The 18858-nt window shown below is 58.1% G+C and overlaps 1 protein-coding gene across 1 annotated transcript in view; it reads left to right on the forward strand.

Moving 5' to 3' along the window:
* Positions 1 to 18858, forward strand: part of CSMD2 (CUB and Sushi multiple domains 2) — a 489398-nt gene that overhangs the window by 321441 nt on the left and 149099 nt on the right. The window contains exons 21-25 of the mRNA XM_049094020.1: positions 19 to 207; positions 4452 to 4621; positions 12793 to 12949; positions 13991 to 14182; positions 18060 to 18186. Of these exons, the coding sequence (XP_048949977.1) occupies positions 19 to 207; positions 4452 to 4621; positions 12793 to 12949; positions 13991 to 14182; positions 18060 to 18186 (835 nt within the window). The remainder of the gene's footprint in view (positions 1 to 18; positions 208 to 4451; positions 4622 to 12792; positions 12950 to 13990; positions 14183 to 18059; positions 18187 to 18858) is intronic.

Here is an 18858-nt window from a genome sequence, read left to right on the forward strand (position 1 = left end):
CTCTGGCCGCTTTTCCAGAGTATGACCTGGAGCCGTGCGAGGAGCCTGAGGTCCCGGCCTACAGCATCCGCAAGGGCCTGCAGTTCGGCGTGGGCGACACCTTGACCTTCTCCTGCTTCCCCGGGTACCGCCTGGAGGGCACGGCCCGCATCACGTGCCTGGGGGGCAGACGGCGCCTGTGGAGTTCGCCTCTGCCAAGGTGTGTTGGTAGGTGGTCACGTGCTTTCATTTTGCTTCACTACCGGGGCGGGGGCCAGACGTCAGCCGATTGCGTGAGACAGGAGAGCCGCGTGGGCCGCGAGCCCACAGGCCGGCCTCCAGGGCTGCCCCGGGAAGGCGGGTCAGAGCCGCGGGCCCGGCGCATCCTTCGCGGGTCCCAGGGCGGCCCTGCTCTGCCCGACGCGGGGCCGTGCGGTGGGCCGGGCGCTGCAGAGGCACCTGTGACCCCGCTGGCCGGGCCGACCGGCTGGAGCTGCAGGCCCAGGCCCCCGGGTCCCGTCCCCGCCCGCCTCAGCCGCGGCGCCAGCCTCCTCCGGTAGAGCAACCCGCAGGCCTCATTCCGGACCCCACGGCAGCGTTCGCTCAGGCCACATAATCCCCCCCGTTCGCCAGTTACCTGCTCCTCGTCATCAATGACCAATGAGCTTTGACAAGCTCGGAGGGCGACTGTGCAGTCGCCTAGTGGATCCCGTTCTGACCAGTTAGATCGTCCCTCCCTCCCATGAGCACCCCCAGAACATCCGCCTGCCCGACCTGGACGCATCTTCGCACCCACACGCGCCCCCCAAGGCCCAGGCTCTCTCTGGCCGCCAGCAGCTCCATCCCCCTCCGAGCAAACGTCCTCAGCCAAGCGGTTCTGGGGGAAATTTTCCTTGAACGGGATTATCCGGGACCACAGATGTACGCGCTCCGTAAGCTCCTGCCTCATTGATCTCATTACATAAACTCATTCTTTAGGTTATTATTACAATTACTGTTTGTTCACGACACCTCACAACATTTTCATCATTTCATTTGTCTTCTGCTTCGTGTGTCATTAACACTGCACGGCAATTACAGTCACCTCTAATTACCACCAGCCCTGCGACGGAGCCTTGGGCGGAGGTTCCCTGGGAGTGCCCACCCTGGGCGTGCTCCCAGGGGCCACCTGCACCGGGGGTGTATGTGGGTGGCCTCAGCCCATGCGGTGTTACCAGGACACAGGCCCAGCTGCCAAGGAGACGAGCGGCCTGGGCTCTAATGCACGGTGTGATGGGAGGACACGGCCCCTGACCTTGGCGTGGAAGAGACAGCCCTGACACCCCGGGCCCCGCTGCTGCAGGAGACCCGGCCCGTCCTTGGGAGCCCCGGTGTGACAGACAAGAGAGAGCCCCCCGCCTGCAGAGCCCCAGACTGATGGACAAGACCCAGCCCCTGCCCTTAACGAGGCCTCGACTGAGGGGGACGACGGGGGTCCCAGAGCCTCGGCCGGCTGCAGCACTGCCCCGTGCATGTGACGCTTGTTTCTCCAGGACATTCATTTGTTTCCACTTACGCTTGCATTTAGCGCTTCGATGCATCTCTGCTCCCCTGTCGCCTTGGAAACGCCCCCAGAAGCCCGTGTCCTGCCCCCTCTGCCCCCTGTACCCTCCCCGGTACCCGAGACAGATGCTGCTGATGGGCCAAGGACTGGGCCCCTCTGAAACTGCCCTCTCTGTGTCTATCCTCGTCAAGGTGTCGGGACGTGGGGGAGAGGAGACAGGGCGGCGACGACCGCAGAGCTGTCGTTCGGGAAACCGAGGCCGGGGAAGGTGTCCAGTGACACACCAAAGCCCACGTTTAAGGGGAGCCAGATTTAGTAGTTTAGGGCAGGAGGCGTCAGGGGCAGTGGGTGCAGCCAGTACCCCCCTCTCGAGCGCGGGCACATGGGGCTCCAGACGGAAACGGGTGAGCCGCACAGAGCCACCTGCCACAGGCGGGGAGATGAAGGAGGAATGACGCTGAGAGCCTCCCAGGTGTGACCACTTCCCACGTGTTCGCTTGCTTTCTCGTGAAATCTCATGCGTTTATTCTCTGTGGCCTCACAAGGACGCTACTGCTGCCCAGGGGAAGGCGGATCGAGAGACCGAGGTTCAGAGTGTGGACACACCTTGGCGGCCGCCCTCTCCCCGGGGGAGGGGACTAGTGTCTGGCTCCAGAAATCGGGGAGAGCAGCTTCAGGAGGCCTGGGTAACGCGTGGCTGCACGTGCAGGGCCCTCAGCATCCCCCACATCCTGGGACCCCGGAAAAGGTACTGAGGCTGCCCGTCCACAGCCGGCCCTTTAGTTTCATGCCTCAGCTCGGCATGTTCCTCATGCACACGGGGACACAGACAGGCCCCTAGACAAATGGTGTCGTGATCAGCACAGGCCGCGGTAGGAAACTCCCGCAGGCGGCCTGAGCCCCAGGTACTCCTTTCTCGTGGTTCTGGAGCCCAAGCCGGCCATGACCAAGCTGCCAGCACATTCGGGGGCTGCTGGAGCTCCTCTCCTCGCTTGCAGACCACGGCCTCCTTGCCGTCCTGGCGAGGCCGGGAGAGGGCTCTGCTGGCTCCGCAGCTCGCTCGCGTGGCCACCAACCCCCGTCACCTGCCCAGGGCCCCACCTTAGATCACGGCTGAGGCCACCAACGTTCAGCTCCTGGTAACGGCTCATGCAAACTCCCAGGACGGTGAAGCTGTCCTGCGCTACACCGGGCCCGGGGAGTGGGGCCCATTGAAAGAGCAAGAACTTGTTGGGGGGACACGGACGTTGTCCTCAAAGGTCCCAAGGAGCAGCCTTGGAGATAAGAACACACGAGGGTGCAAGTGAGACCACGAGAGGCGCAGCTCTGCATGTTCCTGCACCGCAGGCTCTGCCCACACCTCCGGCTCCGGGCAATCGGGGTAACCATGTGGCCGCTGGTTGACGTCCAGGCCCTTCCAGCCAATGACTGTGCCTAGAAGAGGGCCACTGAGGCATGGCTGGGGGAAAGCGGACTCACTACCATCAACCTCGGAGATTCGAGACGTGCTCCCGGCTCCCCATATGTCCAGACAAGTAATGTGCCTGCCATCTGGACGTGCGTTTACATCCTTCTGGAACCTAATTATTTTTAGGACCGTACATCTTCTGAGGTCTGTGTCCTCCAGATTCACTCATTCACTCATTTCACAAATATTTATTTTACAAGCAATCTGGGCTAAGCTTTGGAAGTTTAGATTCATTAAGCGTGACCCCGGCCTTCAAGGAGCACACATTTTGGGCAGGGGACACGGGCCAGGAACAAGCAGTCGGGGTGCAGCGTGACAGGCGCTGGGCCACCCACAGGCACAGGGAGAGGCTTGACGACCCTTGACGACCCTGGGAGTCACCTGCCGGGCACTGGGTGGGGGTGGGGGTGGGGGAGAGAGAAATAGGACCGAGCCCTGGAGGGCCCGCAGAGGAAGACACAGAGGTGGTAACAAACGGGGGAAGGACGATGTGCTGACTGCCGTAAATCAAGGGAACGCCAGGGAAGGAGGGCTAATCCTGGAGGCGGAGAGAAAGATGTCGAGAGGAGGCCAGTGAGTTCATTAGGCTTTGAAGGAAACCGGGTTTTGGTGCGTCTGCGCTAAAACTTTCTCCGAAGCCCCAATGGCCTCATATTCCAGGACCAGGAAGGTTGAACCCTCAGGCCCCTCCTCCTGGTGAGTGGAGAGACTTGACCCCAACTGCTAAGTACCAGATTCTTTATTTTTTTAAAGTTTTTTTAAAGATTTTATTTATTTATTCACAAAAGAGAGAGACAGGCAGAGACAAAGGCAGGGGGAGAAGCAGGCTCCATGCAGGACCCGACGCAGGACTCGATCCCGGGACTCCAGGATCACACCCTGGGCTGAAGGCAGGCTCCAAACCGCTGAGCCACCCAGGGATCCCCAGATTCTTTATTTTTAAAATAGGGATGATAACGGTGCTGCCTACCCTGTGGGATTGGCGCTTGTGAGTAACGACGGATGTTTGGAAGGCGCTCGCAGCGGTTGTTTACTCTTGAGCCCTCTGAGCTTCTGGCCTGTGATGGTGGAAGGATTCGTCTCCCCTCCCTCGACCACCACCCCCTCCGCCCCGACATCCTCCTCCGTCATCCTGTTGCTATGACGCTAGATGAGCAGGTGTCGGGAGGGGCTGCCTCTTGCCACTAGGGAAGTGCGGGATGCCTGGTGGGCTAGCTTCTATCCCCACGGGAGAGAGAGATGTGGAACGAGAGAGAGGGGGGGGACCGGACGGGACGACAGGTGGGCAGACCCGTAAGGACACTTTGGTGAGCAGCCCTACGGGCAGGCGGACAGATGGACAGATGGGCAGGCAGGAGGGCAAGCGGTGTGTCATCCTCGGAAGGCCCTCCGGCGCAGCGGCTCGTGCTCTGGATGGAGCGGATGGGGGTTAATCGGTGGCTGTTGTGATTCTCTTCCAGCCTGAGTGTGGGAGTTCGGTCACGGGCACACAGGGCACGCTGCTGTCCCCCAACTTCCCCGGGAACTACAACAACAACCACGAGTGCATCTACTCCATCCAGACCCAGCCGGGGAAGGGGATTCAGCTGAAAGCCAGGACGTTCGAACTGTCAGAAGGCGACGTCCTCAAGGTAAAACCGATAGATTCCGCAAAGATGTGAGTGAAAGGAGGCAAAAATGTGCTCAGCGGTTACGTCGGTGGGAACGACCCACAGACCCACAGCTTCTCCTGAGGTCGAGGATCTTATCCTCGCTCGTCCGGGAGAGAGTGGGAACCCAAAGGACAAGGGCCTGGGGAGAGGCTAAGGATGGAGCTTTGGAGTTTGCTCGGGAGCTGACCGTCCTCATACGCAGACGGGGGCGAGAACGGGCTGGGTTGCCCGCGGGATGAGGAACTGTAGGCGCAGCCGGAGTGGCCGGTGGGTCACGCTTGGGCGGTGACCATGACCGTCCACGGGGCAGCGGAGCGCTTGGAGGCTGCGTAGCTGTGTGCGCCCGCGTTCCTGCGACCCCGGGTCTGCGGGCTGGCCTGGCCGGGGGGGCCTGCATCAGTATAGTCCGCGTGTGCCCTCCCGGGTACGTTGGCGCATGTGTTTTGTAGACGAGCAGGGCCGTTTCAGGAGCTTATTTTGCCATGTTGGTGGCCCGTGTGTGGCAGCGGGGTCCAAGGACGTGGATTCGAGTCACGTGTCTGGGACTCGACTGGCAGAGAGGGGCTTGTTAGGGCGCTGAGCACACGTGTGATTCGCACTTCTCTGTGTGTGTGCGCGACTCGTATGGTGCATGAGCACGTATGTAATCAAAGCGTGGACTCCGGAGGATTTACCGAAGGGCTACCTCACTGAAATGGGCTACGAGGCAAATCTTGCACAGGACGCATCCCTTTTCATCCTATGCCAAGACACTTTTTTAGCTTATCGTGATACAGCTTTATTCCCTGGAGCCGGAGAGTCTTGACCTTAGAGACCAACAGAGGTCACTACCCTGAAAAGCTCAACGAGAAAGCATTAAATAAGCCCCATCCCTTAGGGTTCTCTCCAGATAGGAGAGTCCTGTGCTCTTTATGCAGAGATGCTGTTCCTGACTCACTGGGGCATGTGTTCTCTGGGGGTGGGGGACGTGCGTGCATTGGGAAGGTGCGTCTCCCTCCTACCCGATTATCCTTGAACCCATGAGATGACCAGTTGGGACCGAGTGCACCTGAAATAGAAAAGAACATGCAGAAAAAAAAAAAAAGAAAAGAACATGCAGAGTGGCCCAGTGGGGATTCAGACCCCATCACGGGCTTCTTAGGCTCTACTTTGCAACCTCTGAGCTCCCCAGACATCTCCTTTCAAGTAAGCGTAGACGAGACTTTGTCATTTCTAAGGGCGCGTCTTGAGGCCTCGCCGCGCTCCATCCGTGCGCTCACGGTCCACACCAGAGCCTCAGAGGATACAGGGGCCAGTGGGGCCACAGTGCTTCCTCCTTGTAGCGCTGCAGATGGAACTGATGGAACACAGAGCCCTTCTTGCATGAAGGCTGTTGTCAACCCAGCGGAAAAAGGGATTTGGGGGATCAACTGACGAGTTTCCGGCTTTGAGGGGAATATAGCAGCAGTTCTGTGTGTCCAGCGCGATGAGACCAGAAGGGCTCCTTGGCTGCCAGAGGCGATGCGGAGTGCGGCTGGTGCCTGGGCCCCTTCACCAAGGCGGTCTAGGATCAGAGAAGCATCTGACGTCCTCAGCACATGTGCCCACTGTGTAGCTGCCCTGTCCAGGCGGGGTCTCAGGACTAGGTGGGCTCGAAAGACAAGACAGAGGCTTTCTGAGGCATTCAGGCCAAGAGGGGAGACACACGGGCCCTAAAATGCAGGTCAGAGATGAGGGTTGTGGACCCCAGGTGGTCCTGCAGGGTTGTGGGGAGAGGGCAATGAATTCCTATAGGTTAAGGGGATATTCCCAGACTTCAGACTTTGTCTCATAGCCCCTGCCCCGCTGGCCCTGCCGCCCAGCCTTCTAAGAGTGGGCTCAGCCTCCTTGCCGAAGACCCTCTTCCTCCTCTTTAGTGCTGCAAGGAAGGCTCCAGCTCTGACCTAACTGGAAGGCCACTCCCGGGACCCCGGGACCCCCAGGACCCCTATAGGATGGGGCCTGGAGAAGGGAGACAGGGTGGTTTCATGGAGCTCCTTCTGTTCTAAGTCTTCCCCTCGGGGTCCCTTGCCTTCCTGAGGGAGGACCTGGGCAGAGGGGGTTCAGAACTAAAAGAAACCCACAGTTATGGCTTCCCAAATAGGATTCAGAATAGGATCCAGCTGCCCGTGGCACAGCTGGGCCAACGCGTCACTCCAGTCTACCTTGACAGAAAGGTGTGCAAGAGTTGCCCGGAACAGCAGTCGGCTCCGAGGACATCCTCCCCTCGCCCTGCTGGAATTCACCCACCTGCTGCAACGCTGGTAGATTCCTAATCCCGAGGACATTCTCGTCCCTCCAAAGAAGCCCCAGTGCACACCCAAACTCCTGACCAAGGACACCTGTCGCCTCCAACACACCTTAGTTCCTCCCCAAGATACGAGTCTCCTGCATCTCACCAAACCTCCAAAGTTTCTAGATAATCTTGTATTTCTGACCAGGAAATGACTCCTTTCTTGCATTCGTGGTCCCTGATAGATTTCTTGTCTTCAATAACTTGAAAACTCCTTAAACCACACCCCCTACTCATACTCCTGCTGGTCTTCCAGAACTGATTCCTTTTATTTGGGCCCCCACCAAAATTTCGACCCGACATCAGCAAGACGGGAAGGGCCTTTAAGCTGCGGTTGTGGGGAAAGACGACTTCCAGGTCAAGGTGGCAGACGCAGCGCCTGCGTATATATAACTGCATCCTCTACGGGTCCCCCCTGGAATGACGACAAGGACATAAAAGCAGAGGGATGTGGCCTCACCATTGGAAATTAGGCAAGGGTGCCAGTCACATGTCACTTAAAGGAATTTTTGCCAAATGGAATATCCGAGAAAGAATCCAAATTGAGAAAGGGCCTAATCAAACTACAGTTCACGTAAGTGAAGTGAAATCCTGCCTCCGTTAGGACAAAGTGCTGGAAACCTTAAGGAAAAACACATCTCTGTCCACCCCGCTCAGCGCAACGGAGCCTGGAGCCGAGATGGTGCAACACACCATGGCGCCATTAATGGGGACCAGATATCCGTACCACCAAGTCCTTGGAAGTATAGTAGGTCTGAGAGACGACACAGACCACACCATTCCCGCTCGCCAGGACATCCTGGGCTCCATTTGGCTTTGGTTGGCAAGGCAGGTGAAGCCGGGCAGTGCCAGCGTTGGCGCCTACCGAGGGCCATCAGGCCAATTAGCAAGGAGGCCGCACACTCACACACACACTTAAGCCCCAGGAGCAGAAAAAGGCCCCGCTCTGGCCTTTTCTCCCTTAATTCCTCTGTTCCTCTTTAGAGACCACCGGGCATTTCCATTCTCTTCTTTCATCCTCCCTCTGTAATGGCGCGCCAACAAGAAAATTAACCGAATGTGTGTAAATCTTCCGTAGATCAGAAGACGAGGACCTGTCGGAGGAGTCAGAGCTAATTGCCCCTCTGTAAGCAACAAAGAAGAAAGACTTTAAAAGCTGCTCCTACTTTGTATTCTTAACGGGATTGAGGAGAATATTATATTTATGACACAAAAATAGGCATTAATGAAAACAGAGCAATCTGCGACGAGGAAAGATTAAATAAAGATGAGAAACATGATCACCCAATTAAAACATGGGATGGAGGCAATGAACGGAAGAGGGTAGAGCACAGGAGAGTGAAATCAGTTTATTATGAGATAACTTTGAGAACTCCACTCACACCGCATAAGGAAATTAAAAAGAGGATTCTTGTGTGTTACTAAAATGTACAATCAAACCACAGTAAAACTTTATGTGCAAATAACATAGCATGAATAAATTAAATAAAAACTGCTACAAATGTAAAAAAAAATGTAATAAAGTTACAGTCATGGTGGAAGATTTCAATATACCTCCGCTAGTCTCTGACGCATCGCCTAAGTTAAAAATAAATAGGGAGCTGGGTAACTTGAATAATATGACAGTAAATCCAAAGGAAATAGGAGAAAGAGCCTTTTTTAAAGATCTAGTCAAAAATGACTGAAAAAACAAAAACAACCAAAAAACAATAGCAGTTGTCAATAAAACCTAATGGTTCCTTGAAAAATAACTAATAAAAGATGTAAACCCTGCAGTACTGATGAAGGAGCAAAGCCACAGATTTACAATTTTAGGAGGGGAAAAAGGAACATAGTCCCAGGTGATGTAGAGATAATGAAACGAAACGTTGAGGAACAACTATAAGCTAAGAAATCTGAGTGCTTAGATAAAATGGACATTTTGATAGGTTAAAAACTACTAATATCAAGGAAAGATAAAAATCTGAATAAAACAACAATTACCTAAAAATTTTGGCTTACCCCCGTTTCCTGCCTCAAGGGCCCCAGGTGTAGGCTATTTTATAGATAAACTAACAAAAGTTCAAGGAATAAACAGACGCAGAGAGAACAGCTCTCATCTATGTCCTTGCTCGTGTTACTTACGAGGCAAGGAGACGTATCGATAGCCGACTGAGTAAGACCACAGAAGGACAAACCGCTAGGCCGGTCACTTGTGGTCATAGGTCTAAACACCCTAAATACAGTGTCATAGTGAATCTGGCCACGTCTGAAAGCAAAAATAACCACGTGGGATTGACCCAGGAACGTGAGGATGTGTCACTATTAGAAAAGCCCATAGTGTTATATATTAACACTACGACGCTGACATTTTTGCAGGTCAAAACTGGTCACATATCGGCAGCTTCGTGTGGTTCAACTGGATGTCCCATAAAGCAGACTAGAAGCCAAAAATAAGTAATCCTGCCGGTACACGCCAAAACATCACAGGAGGAAATTCCGTACTCGTTCATGATTCTTAAAAATATCTCAAAACTATAAAGATAACTTTATTCACCTGATAAAAAGTTCCTACCAACGCCTATAGCAAATAGTTTCGTGGTCCTTATTCTTTTTTTTTTTAATTTTTATTTATTTATGATAGTCACAGAGAGAAAGAGAGGCAGAGACATAGGCAGAGGGAGAAGCAGGCTCCATGCACCGGGAGCCCGACGTGGGATTCAATCCCGGGTCTCCAGCATCGCGCCCTGGGCCAAAGGCAGGCGCCAAACCGCTGCGCCACCCAGGGATCCCGTGGTCCTTATTCTTAATGACAAAACTCCCTAAGGATTTCCAGTAAAGTCAGGAGCAAGACCAGAGTTCTGCTCTCACGCGTCGTACTCAACATTGTGCTGCAGATCCAAGCCCATCACGAGCGGATCAGAACAAGAACAAAGAGACTATAAAAATTAGAAAGGAATATATAAAATTGCCTCTTCTATTTAGAAAATACAAAAGAACCGATGAACTATCAGAATCGATAAGGACAATGCAGCAAAGCAGCTGATGTGTCTACAACCAATTAAAACACAATCAGAAAAAGGAGATCTCATTCCTAACAGAAGCAAAACCTTATAAAACGCCTGGGGATAAGTCTAAAAAATGTGCGTGGTCTTTACTGAGAAAAACCACGAAACTTTATTTTGAGGGATCTACACCAAAACGCAGGGAGGTTTCCTATTCACGGATGAACAAAGCATACGAACAAGCAATTCACATAAGAAGAAAGCGCAACTATGGATAAACACACGAAAAGATGCTCAACATCAGGGATAATCAAAGACGTACAAAGTAAAACAATTACCCTGGGGATCCCCGGGTGGCTCAGCGGTTTGGCGCCTGCCTTCGGCCCAAGGTGCGATCCTGGAGTTCCGGGATCGGGTCCCACGTCGGGCTCCCAGCATGGAGCCTGCTTCTACCTCCTCCTGTGTCTCTCCCTGACTCTTTCTGTCATAAATAAATAAATAAATAAATAAATAAATAAATAAATAAATCTTTAAAAAAAATTAAGTTGTACACCTTAATCATATACAATTTTTATTTGTCCATTATACTGCAATAAATATGAAGAAAGTAAAAAACATCTAAAAGAGAAACAAAAAAGAATTAGGTGTGATGGATGTGTACGGGCTCTCTCGGGTTTCTCAGAGACAAATCCATTCCCTGGACCATCGAAGCGTTCTTCTAGACAAGCAGTGGCCCTGGGCCAAAGGCAGACGCTCAACCATGGAGCCACCCACGGTTCCTTGGTTTAATTTTACGATGAAAATTTGCGCAGTTCTTTAAATGCCATTGGGGAAAAATATTTAATGATCCAAAAAATATGCACATTATATTAAGTGAAAGAGCAGGTTCCATAGAGTATCTATAGTTAGACCTTGTTTTTATTTTTAAAAATCAAGAAATAAACATATATAAGGAAAAGCATGCATAGAACAAAGCCTGGAAAGATCGTCACCCAAATGTTGTGCGTGCTAAAAGTTGTTTCCATCTTCTGTATGCTCTTCTGTTTTATAAGTTTCCCGCATGAATATTTTATCATAATGACACATTATGAACATCTTTTTTTTTGCCCTTAAGGAGTTAGAATGAATTATGCTTGGAAATTAAGGAAATAATCCTGTTCCCGTTATACTTTTATTAATTAACAATAATCCCTTAACGTCTTCATATATCCAGTGAATGTTCAAGTTTCCAATTATCTCATAAATGTCCTGATTTTTCTTAAATTTACAGTTTATCTGAATCAAGATCCCTGTTGGGATTGGTTGTCTTATACATTGGATTGGTTGTCTTATATGGTTTTTGATCAATAGGTTTCTGCCTCCATCTTTTTCTTTTCTCCATCCCTTGTCATTTATTTGTTGAAGAAGTCCAGTAACTTGCCCAGGGTCATTTCTCATATTCTGGGTTTTGCCGAACATGCTCCCAGAGTCTCATTTCATATCCCCTCCGTCCTCTGTATTTCCTGTAAGTTAGAAATTGGATCTAGGGACTTGATACGATTCAGGTTTGATTTTTTTTTTCATTTTTTTCATTTTTTTTTTTTTTTTTTTTTTTTAGCAAAATAACTCCGTAAGTAGTGGTGTTCATGATATCTGATTGTTTCCCATATGGTGATGCCGGCAAGCGCTGATGACTAATGCCTTGATCAGCTCCTTCCGATTGTGTCCGTGGGTACAAATATTTTTATTTAACGACTTGGATGCCCCAGTGGGCTCAACCCTTTGAACTGGAGTCATCTCTCTGTTGGAATTCCGAATTCTCTCAATCTATCCGCGGTCTCGTACACGGAATCCGGAAACAGACGTGAGGCTCCCAGGGGCCTACACAAATCCCTGCAACATGCAGCGCTGTTAGCTGGAAGGATGGCTTCCCTTAGAAGGCTTGGCTTCATAAATAGTGGAATGGAAATATTGTTCCAATTTGCTGGCAGCTGGCACCACATCCTGGGCCGTGCACAAATATTCATCACCCACCCATAGATCCCATCTTTGATATTTACCAGAGCACCGGGGGGTTGGGGGGGGGCCTGCACTCAATCACAACTTCTGTTGTTATTTGTACAATTATCTGGAAAAGAGCAGCAACCTCAGGACCTGGGGGGCCAGTTCATTATTCCGACGGTGGTTGCCTTTGCTTGTGCACCGAGGTTCAGGGGACAGATGGGCGTCAGGAAAGCCAGATGCCATGCACGCCCCCCGTTCCCTGCCCCGGCGAGCCCAGCAGGCCCTTACTGGGGCCTCGTTTTAGGAGGGAAGGGGGTAGAGGCCCAGCTGGGGGAAAGGAAAAACACCACGACGCGCTGGCCACGCTAACGCCGAGCCGCTGGATCCCAGGGGCCGTGTCCAGAAGGGCCGCCAGGACAGGCCAGTGCCACAGGGGCGTGGGGTCAGGGGAAGGTCGGTCGCTCATCTGGGAGGATGGGACTGTTTAGCAACACAGAGATGCTGGAAGCTTCCAGCGTGCCCGTCTGCAGAGACAGATGGCTCGGGCCTCCGTGCAGCCCCCGCCTGGCCTCCTCGGGCTGCGGGAGAGCAAGCCAGGGCCACGTGGGGCTCAGGGGACACAGCAGAGCTCCGCCACAAGGGTCGCGTCGACAGGCAGATCCTCGGGGCTGCATCCGTGCCAGGCGGGCCGGGCAGAGAGGCGGCGGCGGGTGGAGACTAGGGGCCCTGACTCCCGCCCCCTGCTTGCTCACCGTGTCGCGTCCTGGCGCTCGTCCTTGGTGCTCCGCTCCCAGAACGCAGGCTGTGGGGGGACGAACTGATGCGGCCGCGCTGACACGGGGTCGGGGGCTGGGGGGGTCTTGTCCACCCAGGTCTACGACGGCAGCAACAACTCGGCACGCCTGCTGGGGGTGTTCAGCCGTTCGGAGATGACGGGGGTGACCCTGAACAGCACATCCAGCAGCCTGTGGCTTGATTTCATCACGGACGCCGACAACACTAGCAAGGGCTTTGAGCTGCACTTTTCCAGTAAGTCCTTGTTGCCTCCATGTGGACTGCGACATCGGACTAGCCCCGGCCCCTCAGACGGGTGGGGGGCAGGGGGGACAGCAGGCGTCGCGGATGAGGTGCCGCCTCCTCCAGGACCTGCACCTGCGCTCTGTGGGGGGCAGTCACCCGCATCCAGCTCTGGGGTCCCGTCTGAGGCTGCCTGAGACGCCAGGCCTGCCCATGACCCACTAGAGCTTCTGAGACACAGGCAGCCCGGGGGCCCAGCGGTTCAGCACCTCCTTTGACCGAGGTCGTGACCCCAGGATCCCGGGATCGAGTCCCACATCGGGCTCCCTGCATGGAGCCTGCTTCTCCCTCTGCCTGTGTCTCTGCCTCTCTCTCTCTGTGTCTCTCATGAATAAATAAATAAAATCTTTAACAAAAATAAAATAAAATGAGACCTAAACACTGAGGCTTGCAGCTAAAGCAACCAAGCGCAGCCTCCCCTAATCACAGCATTTACGCAGCGATGTCCGGCCAGATGCAAAAAAAATGCAAAGACCAACCGAGGCTGAGAAGGCCGGAGGCGGGGGAGGCCTAGGCGCCTGGCTCTGCAGACGCCGACGTCGGGGCGAGTGTTGGTCATGCGGCTTCCACCTCAGTGCGGCCCCCGAGGTGCCTCCTGCCTGGGCTCCGGGCCGCGGGGCCGCGGGGTCAGTGCCTGCAGCGGCGGCAGCAGAGGCAGGCTGAGTGGAGTCGTGTGCGAGTTCCACATCTGTGGCCTGAGTGGGGCCAGGTCGGCATTTGGGGCTCCCCGCCCCCCCAGGTCCCCGGGCTCGGCGGGACGGTGGCACTTCGAGACCTGAGCTGGGGGCACCGCGGCCTCGGGGGGAGCGGCCCCGCTGGCTGCGTGCTCGGGGGCCACACGGAGGACACAGAAGCCCCAGCCCTGTGCCTGGGACCCCGAGCGGGAAGCCGTCCCCTACCCCCTGCGCGGCGGCCCGGGTGCACCTGCAGTGGAGGGAACACAGAGCACTGCCTCCGCTGCGCCGGCCTCACCCATGTCTCCTCCCGTGGCAGGTTTCGAACTCATCAGGTGTGAGGACCCGGGCACCCCCCAGTTCGGCTACAAGGTCCACGATGGAGGCCACTTTGCCGGGAGCTCCGTGTCCTTCAGCTGTGACCCGGGGTATAGCCTGCGGGGCAGTGAGGAGCTGCTGTGTCTGAGCGGAGAGCGCAGGACCTGGGACCGGCCCCTCCCCACCTGTGTCGGTAGGAGGCCCCTTGCTCCTCCAGGGATCCCCGGGCGCCCCGGCCCCCCCACCTCCCCTCAGGCTCCCCTCGCGTTCCCAGCCCTCAGCGCCCTGCAGCAGCGCACCGAGGCGGCGGCTGGACCCCGTCAGCCCCACATGCTGGTAATGCCGGCAACAGAGGCCGCGGGGGCGTCAGTTAGGGGGAGGGGGAGCAGCTGCCCGGGCTTCCGGGGCCCTGCGACACCCAGGCTCCGGCTCACTCTGGGCCTCAGTTTCCCTGCATGCAAAATGGGGCTTATGCTCCCTTTCCTGGGCCAAGTTAGAAGAAAGAGTAAGATAATGATGATCCATGTCACTGTTGAGAAAGAACATAACGATGAGCCGCCGCTTCCTAAGCGCATGCTGCTTCTAGAAGGTAAACTGAGGCTCGCTGAGCTTCCTGCCCGTGTCTCCGGACGGGAGGTGGCGGCCCAAGGCAGGAGGATGCGGTAGGCGGGACCCGTCCTTCTGTGTGGCTCACCCTTCCTACTGGTGCAGGTGCCCCCCCCCAAGCCTTCCCCTCCATCCCACCCACCTCGTGCCACAAGCTCGGTGTGTCTGTGCGGCAGGAACAGCGGGTGCCCACGCAGCGCCTCCCGCCAGAGCGGGTCCCGGCGGGCCTGGGTCGGTGCAGAAGCAGAGAAATGACACGAGTGCAGCACTCGGCCTGCCCCCGGGGCGCCAGGAGCCTGGTGACGGGCACACGCGTGACGAGCTCACGGCCGTCCGTGATGGCAACGCGCGGGGGAAGGAGGCTCCGCAGGACGTGCAAGGGTGGGGGGCCCTTCCGGCCTGAGCAGGGGTGAGACCACAGGGGGAGCCGCGGCTAGGCGGGGGCAGCGCACACATTCTTCTCCCCTAGACAAGTGGTCCCCGCGGGACCTGCAACGCTGACACGACGGAGGGTCCAGAGGGGACGGGTTGAAGCCGACGGGGGACAGAGCTCGCGGCCCCCGAGTGGCCCCCGAACATGGGCCCCTTCCTCCCCACATCCCTGCCCCACCACGGGCCTGCATGCGTGTGCCGGGCCCCGTGACAGGCCCCAGGACCTTGGGCCAGAGCACGTCCCCGGCCAGCGGGCTGACACACGGGCCAGAGAACAGGAGGGACCCCGTAAGGTTCTGCGGGGCGGCACGTGTCCAGCTGGGCTGATCGTAGCGGTGCTAGGACGGGCATCTCAGCCCCGGAGGTGTCCCCCCACCCCACAGGCCCCACTCGGGGGAGCAAAGCTGCGTGTCGGGTGGCGGGTATGTAGCCCCGCACGTCCCCCGGCTCCCGTACACCCGACCGTGGACGCTGCACCCCGCGAAGCCGCCGAGGCCCTAAGTGAGGATGGGCGGGAGGGCCAAGACCTGGTGGTCGGGCTGCCGCCTCCCCAGCCCCGGGGCCTCCAAATACCCCCTTGAGGAGGGCAGGGCTGGGCCAGGGGCCCGACAGCGTCCTGCCGTTGCCCCCCAGCTCCCCCGTGAAGCCCTGGCCCCCCAGCCACCCAGGGGAGGGCACGGCCAGCCCCCACCTGCCACCCGGAGCCCACCTTCCTCGGTTTCTTCTATGATTTGGCTCCGTCGCTCCCTTCCCTCAAAAGCCCCGCGGTCGCCCCCCCCCCCCGCTCATCTACACTAGGGGAAGGCGGGAGCCCTGTGAGCCTCCGGGCAGGAAACACTTACCACGCGGTCCCTAGTGCCGACGCCACAGCGGCTGCGGGTGTAAGGACATGAGGGCCCGGGGCCCAGGCCCCCTAGAGCCCTGGGAAGGAGGCACACGTGCCTGGAGCATGGCCCGCGCGTTGGGGTAAAACCTGCTCACCCGGAAACGGAGGCACAGGAGGACAGCGGCCACCGGCCCCGGGGGTGGGCCCAGGAGGTCCCCGGGGGGTGGCTATCGGCGGCAGGAGCACGGCAGGTGCACGTGGAGGCGGAGGAGGTCTCGTGAGGCCCGACTGGACCGCGGGCTGTTGGAGGGGTCCTGGGGGTGTCGGGGGCCCCTGGGGGTGTCAGGAGAGGCCTAGGGGATGTTGGGACCAGGGGGGGCCCCAGGGGGTGTCGGGGGCCTCAGGGGGGCCCTGGAGGTGTCGGAGGGCCCCAGGCATGTTAGGGGGGTTTGGGGGGGTCCAGGAGGTGTTGGGGGGCCCCTGAGGCTATCAGGAGGAGGCCCCGGGAGGTGTCAGGAGAGGCCCGGGGGGTGCTGGGGGCCCCAGGGGTGTCAGGGGGGCCTCAGGGGAGCCTCCAGAGGTGTCAGGGGCCCAAGGGGTGTTGGAAGCCCCCAGGGCTGTTGGGAGGAAGCCCCAGGCGGTGTCAGGGGAGGCCCTGGGGGTGTCAGGAGGCCCTGGGAGGTGTCAGGGGCCCAGGGGGTGTCGGGGTGCCCCAGGGGGTGTCGGGGGGCCCCTAGGGCTGTCGGGAGGAAGCCCCAGGAGGTGTCAAGAGAGGCCCGGGGGTGTCGGGGCCCAGGAGGCCAAAGGGATCCTCGCCATCGCTTGGGCTTCGTTCCAGGAAGGGAGGTTGGAGGCCCCCAGAGGCCTGGTGGGTTTGCACCCTAGAAGGGTCCTTGTGGTGGTGCTGCCCGGGCGGCTGGGGTGCAGGGCAGGTGGCCGGGGCCTGGGCCAAGGCTCCAGCAGTGGGGCCCAGGGCACGGGTGTCACAAGCGCCTCAGGGGTTCGGGCTGAGGCTCAGAGGCAGGTCCCTCTGCGGGGAGAGGAGGCCGGGACCCCCAGCTTCTGACCCGGCCCCGCCCCACCCCGTCCACCAGGACCCCTGCATCTCCTCCTCCCCCTGCACCCCCCCCCGCCTCCCAGGCCCCCCTGCTGGGGCTGCTGGGGCAGGAGACGCTCGTCCCCTGAGCCGTCACCTGCCGCAGGTGTGAGTGGAGGTGGCCCCTGGCCCGTGGGCCCTCGACGGGGCTGCCGAGTGTCTGTGCGTCCGTGCGCCTCACTCCCCGAACCCGCCCCACGGCCCACGGGGCTCAGACTCCAGCGGCTGCTCTCCGCGGGGGCTGCAGGGACGTCGGCCCTGTACTGAGGGGCTTTTTTAAAAACAGCCTTGTTGAGCTTGATTCGCAGCCCGGACACGTCCTTTGCAGCAGCGGCCACGATCTGGGTTTGGACACAGTGTCCATGCGGCACAGCCCCCCACAGCCCCCGCGTGCCCCCCACGTGCCCACGCCCTCCAGGCCCGCGGAGCCGCCCCCGCCCTTCCTCCTGGTCACGGGCCGCTCCGTCCCACCGACCACACCAGGCCGGTCATCGCGTCAGCGGGTGGACCCCTGGCTGCTTCCGTCTCTGGGCCGCATTCTGGCGAGCGGGCGCGTTTCCTTCCCGCGGAAGTTCCACATCTGAATCCCTGGTGGGATTCCGGGGTCAGGTGCTGACCTCCAACCCCCCTCCCCCCCACAGCGAGGAACCGGGAAGCCGTTGCCTGAAGCAGCTGCGCCCCGTTGCCGTCCGCTGGCGCAGGTGTCTGTCGGGTCCCCATTTCTCCGCGTGGACACCCCTCGTGTCTGGCCCTTTGCCTGCAGCCGTCCTCGGGGACGCCGTTGTGCCCGTCGTCGTCTGCACTTCCCAGACGGTTGATGATGTCGAGCACTGCCACGGGCTGCCGGCCATTTGTCCACCTTCTTGGAAGAAACGTGTGTTGAGATGCTTTGCCCACGGTCGAGTCGGGCTGTTTGCCTTTTCACGGTTCGGTGCTGGGGTCCCTCGTAGGCGCTGGATACGGCTTCCACCCAGGGACCTGTCCCTGCCTGCTGCTCAGTCACCTGCAGGGAGCAGAGGGGACTCGGGCATAGTGACAGGAGGAGCCGCTGAGTCTGCCGGCAGCGCAGGCCACCCCATAAAGCTCACTTTTTTGGGGGATTTCTTCCAGCTGAGTGTGGAGGGACCGTGAGAGGAGAGGTGTCGGGGCAGGTGCTGTCCCCTGGGTACCCGGCTCCCTACGAACACAATCTCAACTGCATCTGGACCATCGAGGCCGAAGCCGGTTGCACCATCGGGTAAGTGCCAAGGGCGGCCAAGCGTCCGCAGCGTCATCGCCGGGCGGCTCAGCTATGGGTGGCCCTGCACCCCCCCCCTGGAGGCCCCAGTGACCCGCAGCAGGGCCTCTGACCCCAGCCTGCCGAGAGGTCCGTGCAAAACCCGGCAGGCCAGTCTCAGCTGCACGGGGCTGTGTTCAAGTCCAGCCGCTCTCTGGCCTCGGTGGCACAGTCACAGCCGAGTGGCCGAGGGCGGAGCTCGAGGTCATATGGACGCCAGCGCGAGCCCCAGCCCTGCCACCTACGGGGTGCGGGCTTTGGGCACAGCCCCTACCCTTCCACGCAAGCGAGCATCTGACCAGCAGGAACCATTGACGGGAGCCCCCAGGTCCCAGAAGAGAGGCCTGTAGCCGTGCACTGCGACCCCAGGCCCGGCGCGGGTGTCATGAGTTCGCCCATGGCCCCGATAGGAGGTGCCGCGGGTCAGGCCCCGTGTGCTGGACGAGAACGCCGGGCTCCCAGGGTAGGGGGGGACGCCTAGAGCATCCACGTTGGCCCAGGAGGCTCGGGCGAGAACCCGGGTTTCCTGACTGTTCACGCTGTTCACGCGGCTGCCCAAGCTGGGCCTCGAGCTCTGGCGTGGGTCGGGCGGCGGGTGCGGAGGTCTGGGTGTGGGGGTCTGGGTGCGGGGGC

Source organism: Canis lupus, chromosome 15 (genome assembly GCF_003254725.2).
Source record: "Canis lupus dingo isolate Sandy chromosome 15, ASM325472v2, whole genome shotgun sequence".
In the NCBI taxonomy this organism is placed as follows: Eukaryota; Metazoa; Chordata; class Mammalia; order Carnivora; family Canidae; genus Canis; species Canis lupus.